Source organism: Myripristis murdjan, chromosome 2, assembly GCF_902150065.1.
Source record: "Myripristis murdjan chromosome 2, fMyrMur1.1, whole genome shotgun sequence".
In the NCBI taxonomy this organism is placed as follows: domain Eukaryota; kingdom Metazoa; phylum Chordata; class Actinopteri; order Holocentriformes; family Holocentridae; genus Myripristis; species Myripristis murdjan.
This window is the reverse complement of record NC_043981.1, coordinates 18,087,810-18,099,999: the sequence shown is the minus strand read 5'-3', so window position 1 is coordinate 18,099,999 and position 12,190 is coordinate 18,087,810. Positions and strand designations below refer to the sequence as shown.

Genomic DNA, 12,190 nt, shown 5'->3' with positions numbered 1-12,190 from the left:
GACAGCAGGACAGCGAGTTTCAGTGAGTTTCCAGTGGCTTTTAAAGTGAAATTCAAAGAATCAGAATTAATATTTGTATTTAAGACACAGTGTCAGTCACATTTAAACATCACACAAGCCTCGAGAAATCCCAGTGAAATCATTGCCGAACATCTGCCGGAACAACATAAACCTCTACATTTTCAAGATGAAGCATTCATATTCATTCATTTTGGTGCTGTATTTATTTTCCAAAAGCATACTTTCAGGGCTCTCTTGTCATTTTACAAATGTTTCAAGCCACAAATTTATAATTTCGGCAAGTTGTGAGGAAGCCACATGAAACAGTGGCAAAAAAAAACAAACAATTCACACATGAAATGAAGATGTGATACTGGAGAACACAACATAATAAACTGGCTTGGTGATGCAAAACACATTTCAAGCTTGGCTGCACCCCAGTCCCATTTGAAAGCCTCAGCACAGATCATTGTCTTTTATTTTGTTTATTGAAAAGTACATTAACATAAACAACATGACAAAATTCATATCATAATACAGATAGGCATGACAACCACTTTCATTCATCTGATTTGTTGAAGTTTATTTTAAAAATTCACATAGTGCCTGAAACATTGGAGGTTTTAAATGACCAGCCGTCACGCTGCGGTAAATTTCAGCTGCAAGTCGGGTTTAATATCTGATAACAAGTCACCATGTGCACGACAGCAAGGTTTCATCAAGTTAAAGTAATGTCGTCCAAACCTTTAAGCTTGTAAACAGGACAAGAACTTAAGTTAAGACCTCAAAAATATCAGAATTTCTTGATCTTGATCCCTCAGACAGTGTTTAATCTGACTTTTATCAACCTCATATTCATCATTTTATGCTTGTGTGGTGTTAGTTCTCAAAACAGAGCCTCATGGAGCTGAATATTAAAAAAAAAAAAAAAAGTACTTATCAGTTTTTTTTAAATATCTAATCCTCATATTAACCATGTAACCCAAAGAGGACAAGTTGCTGTTTTCATGTCGATATTGATAATTTCGAGCGAGCAAGCGTCACTTTTTCAAATGATAGCCGTGTCATGTGGGGTTCAAAGCCACACATCTGAAATATTAGCCGTTGCTGGCATCACTTCAGGAGCGTCGCCGTTGAATCTGACGTGTTGGAGGTCGGCGGCGGATTCGCCCGTCACACCGCTGATGCTGATGTCATCGTTTCACAGCATCAGTGTTTCCTCTCGTTTTCTTTGTTTCTTTTGAATTGATGATGATGTCCAGTGTTGATCATTTATCATCACCAGATAATCCCTCAGCCACCACAGTTTATCAGACGCTGAGGCTCTTCAACATGTAATCCCGTGTACAAAAACATTTTCCGCACTTTCTCCAGCAGCGCCGACAGTCTCTCCCTGCGAGGGAAAGGTGGCGCCTATCCGAACGCCGACATGGCCCACTGCTTGACGTCGGTGGGGCATTGTGGGTATTTCTGCAGCGCCTCCATGATCTGGCTCTGGTCCAGCATCAGCCTCATCAGCTGGTACTCCCTCTGCGTTTTGGCGGCCGAGGCGTCGACCGGCCGGATCAACTCGAGCTGCTGCAGGTGCTCGAAGGCCTGAGGAGGGACGGGAACGACAAGCTTTAAAATCGTTTTCCAGGATTCATCGTAGAATTAGTGCCCGATCAATAACTGGATTTTTGAGGATACCAATTGTAGAAGGCATGATTACTGATGTGGCAGCTGATAAAGTGAATTTTGGAATGGAAATAGACCTTTTCTAAGTGTATTGTGCACTGATTTTGACAAAGGTACTCAGAGGGCTGCTTTCTTAAACAAATAACTTCATGAAGCAATACTGAACATTATTAGATTTTATCAGCCAATGCTAGAAATGAAAACTGAGAAATTAAAGAATCAATAAATAGGTAAGCAGTCAGTACTGTTCAGTTGCTGACTATTTAAATAAAGAATAAATATATCTCTGCATCTCTATATATCTATATATAAACTTGAATTAAGCAAAAAGTTCAAATATTCATTTCTAAATTACCCAAAGCATCTTTTTCTGCACTATGTTCTGTAATAAATGATAATGGTATATCTGTGATAGGCCAATATCAGCACTACTGAAACTGATCTCTGAAATTACACGCAAAATTAACACATTATGCTAGTAATTCCCTGCTGAAATAGTAGCTAGACCAGAGTTATTTGTTTGCAAATATTTCCAGGACATTTTATCAGTTTTGAATTTTCATAGTGTTTTACATAAATGGAAAGCTGGTCCAGGTTTTCCAGGATGTGCAGGAACCCTAAACCGCTCTCAGCCTCCATTAGTTTGGCTTAAAATGCAAACCTGCCGTTCACAAGGCTGTTTCTGTAACCGTCTCGTAAAAGTAGAGCCCGGTTTGTGCCAGAAAAACGCCTTCCTTAAATATCTATTGTTCCTGTTTAATGTCAGTTTTCTGAGGAATTTGAGCGATGAAGGTTCAAGTAATGTGGCAAGGGAAAAACAATAAGAGAAAACTCAAAATGGTTAAGGCGGCATACCCCAAAAACTTTGTTGTGGTCATGCATAATCAATCATATTTGAACTGTTTATTTTCTAAACACTACAGGCATGCATTACATCCATTTTAATAACTCTAAAATACAGTGATCCAGTCTTAAAATCAGACCTATTTCGATAATCAGGGGCTTAAGGTACAAATTCAGGTTCGACCAAAGGCAAATATCAGTATTTTGTACAGATATTTAAATGTTTTTTGTGACATGTTATTCTTGTTAGGATGGGAAATTCTCTTAAAAAGCCTGTAAACCATCATTTGACATTAAAACTTTCCACTTAATATCTGTTAATGTCTGATATCAGCCTGAGTAAAGGTGTCACTTTTCCCCTAAGTGGCGAATATCACGTTTAAAAATTACACAATTACATACAAGTCATCAAAATAGAGAGAAAAAACAAAATAAATTCACGCTGCCACAGTTGTGTTCGGTTCTCACTGCAGCCTTCCATGCAGAAAACACACACACACACACACACACACGCTCCATAAAAAAAAACACACTCCATGTTTGTTAATACCGACCTTCATGATGACCGGCTGCTCGAAGTTGTAGATGGAGTGAGATTTTCTCTGTAGGAACTTCTTAAACTCTAAGAAATGAGATGAAGACAGGAAAAATAATTAAAAACAGGCATAAATAAACTCCTGTAATCTCAGGATTACACACTGGCTGTCATTTACCAATCTGATTTAACCCAGAACAAGACTATTTTAATTCCTTATTTCCTGTCAATAATGCAGTTCATCACTGCCGTTTTCCTTTTAATGAGTTTTGTCATTTAGCTCAGTTGTGTTTTCTGTTGTCTTCTTTAAAACACTAAATTAGAATATTTTCTCTCTTCTTTCAGTGTTTCCTGAATTGTAAAAAACATATTTGCGTCTGAACGTGAGCAGTGCGGTCGCACCGTTGTGAACCATCTGCAGGTTGAACGGCTCTCCGTCGTAAATGTCGTTGAGGTGTTTCATGGCGATGATCAGACACAGCTCCAGGATGGACAGGCCTAGGATGGAAAAAAAAACATACAAATTCAACTAAAGACGAGCCGTTCTCACTTGAAATACATCATTTTATAGCTCTGACGTCGAGACAATCCAGTGAAATTGTTTTCATCAAGCGAGGAACTAAATTAGCTCCAGTGTTTAAGAAAGTGACATTAATTTCATTTTGCCCTCATTTTATTGATATTAGAGTTAAAATAGAAAGCATAGAGGATATAAAAATCCCAGATTTGTGCAGTTGAAATAAGAAACCTTATGATGTTTTTATTTTTAAGTATTATTTTATTTTATATTTTGTTTTTTGTTTTTATGTATTATTTTTATTTTATAAGTTTTATTTTAAATATTTATTAAATAAATACAAATATTTTGTATATTTTTATGATTTATTGTCTAATAATAATAATAATAATAATAATAATTCAAAAACATTTAAAATAATAGTAATATTAACATTTGTATTTTTTTTTTCCTTTTAAAAACAAACAGATTTCAGTAAATTATTCATTTCTCTTCTATAACTCTGATGTACACATTCTCCAAGACGCTGCTCAGACAGAGTTTTTATATCTTGGGCAGCGTTGCATCATCTCTGTCTCTCTGCCGTCAGCAGGACGAGCGTTGGGTCGTACCGTGCAGGATATTGGCTTTGGGGTCGGCTGAGCACATGCGGCTGGCCTCCAGCAGATCGGCAGGTCTGATAGCAGGGTTGGCTGTGGACACGCGACTCACACTCAGCATCTGAGGACAAAATCACACACACACACAAACACATGAATAAACACATGGTCTGCAGAGCCCGGTGCAGGTGTGTTGAAGGCGTGTCCAGGTCCTCTGTTGTTTTAAGGGTGGAAAAAAGCCTGAACTGCTCCAAGCGGCTGGTTCTAAAGGCTTGTACTGAGTCTCTTCATTAATCATGGCTGTGTTTTGAGCAGTAAACCAGTCAGAGGCCGTCTCCCGTCCCCTTTAACAGCCAGGTGTGTCACACCTTGGTGGGCTGATGTTCTAATGGAGGATTCTCCAGGTAAGAAGGAAGGCTTCTCTGCAGAGGAGACGGATCTGCTCGTGCACCGAGTGAAAGCTCACGAGCAGATCATCTACGGCGACAGCAGGACTCCATCTGAGCTCCCTGAGGTGAAGCAGCGTCCCTGTGTGTGGGACAAGCAGAGCGGACGCTCGCCGGCGCCCCCTATGTAGGCCACCAGCTTCAAATAGCAGAGAAACCTGCAGCACTGACTTCAGAGCTGCTGTTTGTTGCTCAGTCACTTTCAACTGCCTCCAGACAGCAACGCAGCAACACTGCAGCTGAGCTCAGCTCATTTTAGGAGCAACACGCCCATGGAGCTCAGATGGACACAAGACACTTTGCTGTTTCCACAACATGAAAATGACAACTGAGCCGCTTGGAAACTGGAAAAGAAGATAGAAGACAGGCTGCTATGTCCAATGAGGACTGCCACATTTGTCTAAAACAAACAGTAAGTTAATGATTTAGGAAAGGGGGTGTGACTTAATTACAGGGGATGTTTCTATACTAAAAAAAAACAAAAATCAAAGTGTTTGCTCTCACCAGTAACATGTGCAGGGAGCGGAAGTCTTTGCTGGAGTTGAAGTGTCGCTGTAAAACTTCCTCCACTGATTTGTCCTCACACAGAGTCTGAAGAGACAAACAGAAAATATGAAACGTAACATAACGCTAAATAAAACTATTTGTAGTGTTCATGTTCAGAAGTTTTTTTTCACTTGTATTTTATTTTCATTTTTTATGATTAATAAAAGTGTTTCTGTGTGATACTTTAAGCCCAGAAGCCTGGAAAAAAATTAAATAAATAAATAAAATCTGAAAATAAATAATGATAATAATAATTCAAAAAAAGACACCATAACAAGGTTCAATATGGGGACAAGAATGAAGTTAATCTAAACAAATGCCTGTAAAAACTTAAGTAATTAAATTTTTACAGGTTTAATTAATTGAGTAAATAAAATCAAATAAATATAATATTAAAAAAAAACAGAAGCTAAGACAAGGTTTAAAAATGGGGACAAAAAGGAAAGGAAATCCCAAAATTTGCCTGTATGAAGTAAAATAAGCCTGTAAAAAATGTAATTAATAAAAACTGTTTTATTTAACAAGATTTAAGAAAAATAAATAAATAAAAATAAACATACAAAATAGTTAATCCCATGTGAAAATTTAAATGAATAAATTAAATAAATAGAAATAAATAAATAATATACAACAAAGTTAAAAATGAGGAAAATTGAGTTAATCCAAAAATTTGCCTGCAAAAATATTTATATGCCCGTAAAAATATTTCAAAAATTAATAAATTTTTTTTAAATAAAATAAAAAATAAGATTAAATGTTTTGTTTTGTTTTGTTTTTTTAAATGGAAGCCGAAACATGCTTCAACATGGAGATGAACAAGTTGAACTTTAAAGTTTGCCCCGAGTGTCTCCTCTGCCCTGGACTCCACAGAGGACGGAGCGGGACGTGTCGGCTGTCCTCGGCTCACCTGGACGCTGCCGTTCCACTCGTGGCTGAACCTGGCGTCGGGGAAGCCGTCGGGCAGGCGGAGCTGGGTCTGGACCCTCTGCAGGTACTGGGGGAACGTCATGCCGCTCAGCAGGTGGATCTGCCGGTGGGAGAATCGAGACTTCACCCGCTTCTCCAGCAGCTCCAGGACGTCCTGACCGAAAAACCACCAGGAGAGAGAGAGAGAGAAATAATCGGAGAAAATTCAATTGTTCTGTTGTTTTCACGTTTTCATGCTGTGTGGCAAAACCTGCTGCTTCAAATCGCCTCACAGATCTGACCGAAAACACGAAGTCCTGCTTTTTACAAACCGCCACAAAGCTGCACAAGCAAAATCTAAATCTGTAACACACAAAATAAAAATCTGGATCGACTTATGAACCGTGAACAAAATGTTCCAGGTCTGCTTCTGGAGACCGTCACGCTGACTTTTGTTATGTACTCAAAAACTTTTTTTTTTTTTTTTTTTTTTGGCTTGGCTGTATTTACTTTTAATTTTAAAACTATGAACTTTAAATGATTCCTCAAGACTCAAACAAGCTTTTTTGTACTTGCTTACAGTCTACCTACTTTTAATTTTTAATTTAACTTAATTTTAATTTATTTTAAATTTGATGTTTCATTATGTGTGGTGCTCTGTATTTTCTCCCTGCTTTTTTTAAAATTATTTTTTCTTTTTTTTATTCATTGCTAAGCTCTTAAACTCTGTTTTCACATAAGTGCTATATAAATAAAGTTTATTATTCCTATTATTTATTTATATTAAGTGTACCTTGGTCGAATGCTTAGATATTTATTGTTGTATATTTATTTAGTCCCAAGGTATGTAAAATTCTTTTGTAAATATGGAGGTTTTCTTGTACTTTTTTTTATTGTAGGGTACAAAAATAAAGCATTCATTCATTTAGGTTATTCCATTATAAATTGCCTTTACAGTTTTCAATACAATTGAAATGAGTTTATGGATGATGATGGATGTCATTTCCAGAATTTTATAATTTTTTATGATTTCGGACATTTCCCAGGCCTGGAGAACTCCAAATCTCCATCTCCGGCTTGTGTTTTGGGGCTACACCGAGTCTGACAGGTGGGGGAAATGTTTGTGTACCAGTCTGCAAGTGAGGCCGACCACAGCGACTGGCGTCTGGGCCGACTGCGACACGTCCAGCAGGTTGTAGAGCAGCGTCTGGTTCCTGTGGTGAGCGAACAGGTCGAACTCGTCCAGCACGAACAGGACGGGACGGCTGCTGCTGCGATCGCCTGCGGAGGAGACAGGAACACCGAGAGGCTGAGACGGGCTGGAAACACACACAGGACAGGCTGGAAACACACACAGCAGCAATGGGTAGGATTTTATCTCCTGTCCCACTTGAATAAATCACCATAATACATCTTAAGAGGGTTCAAAATCTGGCTTTCAGAACTCACTTTCCGACCATTGTGGAAGAAAAATGCCCGGTCCCCCTGTTTCAGTTTCCCAGTTAAAAATTAAAATTAATAATAAATAAATAAGTAATAAGAGTCCATATATTAAGTGCAGTTAGGCTGAAAAATTCACCAAAAGTGCTGTAAGTGTCCAAGTTCAATATCCAAAGATGTCTATGTTTTATGAGGCCATTATTTTTTCACCTCAAAAAGAAGTCTAAAAATTTAAAACAGTTAAAACGGTTTTTTTTAAGATGTTTGTAACCATATTTAATACTCAAACCCAACACTTCTCTATAAGTAAGACCTATCACAGCCTTGAATTTATAATTATCTTTGCCGGGTGGCAGCTTGGAGGGGATGATGTGTTCGAGTACTTTGTCCAATCGTCAAAGCTTTGGGAGTTTTATTGTATATTTTCTATGCTTTACTGCATTATATTTGAATCAAAGTAATTTATTTTGTACTCTGAAAAACCTTTGACAATATAATTGGCTGCTGATTGCCGCGTTCACATACCTTTCTTCAGCGCCTCCAGGAGGAAAGCCAAATTCTCTGCAAAACTGCCCTGCAAGCAATCAAATGAAACAAGTTTTTGAGGCATTTCACTGTTTTTAATGAGCGAAACTCAAAAAACAAAATTCTTCAGGAGCTTAAAAAATACTTACAAAGACTTTGTCACCGACAACATTTTCCAGGCTGAGCTGCCGTGTGATTTCTTTGAGCGCGATTTTGTCGTCCGTCTGCAGGAGCCCTGAACCAAACAGCCAGAAAATTCATCTGATTAAAGCTGCAAGACTTAAAATACACTTTTCCTATCAGCATCAAGCACAAAGTGCGGCTGCAACAGGAAAATGAGCTGCTGTCGATTCTCTGTTTGTCCTAATTAAATTCTGCTGTCAGTTTTCTCACCAGTGGGAAATTTTCTGCACAATGAACTGATGCCGTTTGCGCCGGCTGACATGTGAAATTGCCCAGTGTGGCTTAAAACCAGGCAAAAGTCCAACTTATAACACTTTAAACAGTGTTTCAAAACAGGAATTGGTGATTTATGTTGCATTTCTGGTGCCATTTTGTAATTTTAAAAGCATTTCCGTTTTTCAACGGCATGCAGCAACAGTGGAGCTCTCCCTCTTCTCTGCTGGATTTCTCTCTGCATGTCTTTTCATGTTAGGTTTTGACATTGAAGCCTGACAATAAATGTTTCTGTTTTATAGCACTGAATTCATTTTTCCTCCTATTGGCCACCATCTGTGCTCATCAGCAACAGAAAAAGAAAAATGCATCATCACACTCCAAAATGACACCAGATATACGATGTAAATCACCAGCGTTAATCAGTGTTAATCAGACTTAGGTTGGATTTTGCTTCGAAGCCGGCAGGAAAAGGGGCAGCCTGGTGCACCAGAGGAATGAGAGGCAGTACAGAGGAGCAGAAAAGGCTGGTGGAGGAGTGGAGGGAGCTCACCGTTGAGATAAACCTGCAGCAGATTCCTCTTCACTTCCTTCTCCTCCAGCAGCTCTCGCAGTGCGCAGTTCAGCAGCTGCAAAACACCAACACAAACTGAAATGCAGCACTACTGATTGTGTGTTTGCACCAACTGTCAATGCAGTAACTCCCCACCACCTTAATAAACCATAAATGTAATAAGAATTTGCATTGTATAACATAATAATCCAGTTAAGGAAATAACTTTCCTGCAAATGTAATAATAGGTGCCTACCATTAACTTAATAATTATTACATTATTGGGATTTACATACGGAGTTACACAGTTGCATACCCATTGGTGATTGGATGAAAGCATTTTGACTGTTAATTAGTTATCAGTTTAGTTATTACATTTTTGAAAACTAGAGGAAAAAAACTTGAAAATCTGTAAAAAAAAAAAAACCCTCACATGAATGGAAGACACTGCTCAATAATGTACCTTTTTGTAAAGTATATGTTGTGGCACAGTCATAACTATCCTTTTAATTATCATTAATATGAAATCTGCAATTGGGTCCCAGCTGTGGATTGAATTTTGACTATCATTACATTATCAGTTTGGTTATTTTATTTTTGAAAACTGGACTTTTCAAGCCTCCTGTTAATATGATAACTCCCATTAATGTAATAATCATTACAGGAAAAAAACATTACATGACATTACATTAACAACAAGGTTCATTTTATTACATCTGCACATTTATTCATTTGAATTTTGTTTTCCTTTTTTCTTATTACATAATTAAAACATTACTCGAATGACATACATTAACACGAATGCTGTAATTTCCAGTTTTCAAAAATGTAGTAAATGAACTGATAACTAATTAAGTCAAAATATAATAGATACCTTTCATTCAGTCATGTATCCGACTGTCTTCCTCCCATTAATATAATAATCATTAAGTTAACAGGGAAAAAAACATATTACATTAATGGGAGGTACTTTATATTAAGTTTACAGGAAATTTATCACATTAACTGGATTATTAAGTTATACAATGCTGACTGTTATTAAATTAATGGTTTATAACGTCATAATGCACTGTGTAACTGTGTGTGTTTTGGCCCTGGCAGCGTACCGTAGTCTTCCCAGCTCCTCTCGGCCCGACGATGAGCACCGAGTTGCTCTCTCCATGCACGGCTGTCCGCCTCAGCAGCTCCAGCAGGTGCCTGAAACATACAGCGTGTGTGACTACAGCTCCCATAATGCACCTCTGCAAGAAGAGGACGGCGCTTCCCCTTGTAATGTACGCTACTGTTGTCGTTTGGGGCTGTTTTAACCTGTGGTTGTAAGTTCTGTCCCCGCTGATTAAAATACCCACAGTCCCTCTTGCTCTGGCCCCCTCTCAGCACCTGAGAGCCACGTGGTGTTCGAGTCAGCTGGGAACTGGAGCTTCTCCAGGCTCCAAACTGGGACAGAGACGTGAGGAGAGCCTGAACTGGGTCGCTGCTGCACGGTTTGGTTCACAATCCCTCACCTTTTTCCCTCCAGACCTTCACTTCTTAAAGCATGTTGATGTTCAATATAACTTATCTCTGCTGTAACTGTCATATTTAACTTTATCAATCAAGATTTTTTGATAACACTGTCCTCCACTAAGACTGTATATTTCCAAAATCTTACTCCTAAAAAGGTAATAGTGGTGATTTCTCAACTTGAAGACAAACTCTTGATTATTTAAAATTATTTCCTATTGCAAGAAACATCACATCAGACTGTCTTGCATCAAAATGTCCCATAACTAAGAAGGAAAATTCATGTCTTAAATATTTAACACTTTTTAAATATTCCCATTCCCAAAAGTGAGTTGACTAACACAGTGCGAGGATTTACTTTGAGTTAGAAACAGCAAAAATCATTCGAAAACAAAGTGAAAGTTGAAATGATCTTAGACTTTCTGACCAACATGAATAAAATAAACCTACTTGTACTGAGAGTCCACTCCCTCCAGCCGCTCTGGAAGCTGCTGATGGCAAAACCGCTCCCGTAAAACCCTCTGGACCTGCAAAAACAAAAACACAGGGGACTCTATCTTCCAAAGCATTCCTAGTTGATAGGAAAATATGTTAAAGTAGAAAATAATTTGTTTTTTTCCCCCACAAAATAAACAGTGTCATCTGCACCAATGCAGTTTATTAGCCTGGAAATGAGTCTTGCCATCAGGTTTGCATGAGGTGTGTGAGAACAATGGTGTAAAATCATCATCACTGTATTTAAAATCATTATAACAGTTAGTAAGGAGGAAGTCAGACCTCTGAGATGCATTCTCCTATTGGCAGGTGAGCTTCTTTCACCTTCCTTTTGCTCATGATGATGGATATGTGGACACTGAAACACAGCAGGTTGTCATTTGGTCAGAACACATTAGTCAGTATCAGTGGTTCTTCTTGTTAGCCGGCGGGGAGAAAAGTGTGCGCCAAAGTCCATTTAAAAATCCGGCAATTTAATATAATCTCGTTTATCGGCTAGGTGCACAGCTGATGTTGCGCTGTTTGGGGCCTTTAACGAAATGCTGGAACCTACCCTTCAATTCGGCACACAGGAAACACACCAAACAGCATGACTTTCAATGCAATTTTAGCATTTAAAACCGGTTCTCGTCGCTTCTGAACGCGCTGCACGACGTGTTTTACTAAAGCGACGCTGTGAAGCTATATAAAAAAAATAATTGACCCTCCGCTGCAATCGCTGCGGCCTACGTGTATTGTATGTATGCCGAATTGAAGAGCTGATCCTTGTGATTCAGAATGGTGTTAATTTGTGATTTAGGATATAAACATATCCCTCTGAAAGCGACGAGGCGTTGATCTGATATAAGTTATGAACTGACTTTGGTGTCACATGACCCCGCAAGCGAACAGCTCGTACCAGCGCGTCAGAGCAGCTGCGCCCGGATCGATCACGTATCGTTACACTAACAGCCTATCGATACAAATTAATACACAGACAAACCTGATCAGATCAATAGTTCAGCCACAACACACCGCTGGACCGGCTCAATCTTCGCGGGAATTCTTCTTCACTGGCAATGACACTTCCCGTGCAACCACTTCCGGATTACACTGCTGCCGCTTCCCTGATTGGCTGGGATGGCAGAAGCAGAGCAGAAGCAGAGCAGAATAGAGTAGAATAGAATAGAATAGAATAGAATAGAATAGAATAGAATAGATGTTGACCAT

The 12,190-nt window shown here is 38.6% G+C and overlaps 1 protein-coding gene across 1 annotated transcript; it reads right to left on the bottom strand.

Annotated features, from left to right (window-relative positions):
* Positions 1 to 469: 469 nt before the first annotated feature.
* orc4 (origin recognition complex, subunit 4) lies at positions 470 to 12,082 on the bottom strand. The gene is made up of 14 exons (XM_030066647.1): positions 11,964 to 12,082; positions 11,264 to 11,339; positions 10,937 to 11,013; positions 10,090 to 10,180; positions 8,984 to 9,059; positions 8,184 to 8,269; positions 8,035 to 8,083; positions 7,199 to 7,350; positions 6,071 to 6,244; positions 5,122 to 5,208; positions 4,184 to 4,292; positions 3,458 to 3,553; positions 3,075 to 3,142; positions 470 to 1,596 (listed from the first exon to the last, which is right to left on the bottom strand). The coding sequence occupies exons 2-14, from the start codon at positions 11,318 to 11,320 to the stop codon at positions 1,414 to 1,416; spliced, it is 1,305 nt and encodes a 434-aa protein (XP_029922507.1). The 5' UTR covers positions 11,321 to 11,339; positions 11,964 to 12,082; the 3' UTR covers positions 470 to 1,413.
* Positions 12,083 to 12,190: the final 108 nt, after the last annotated feature.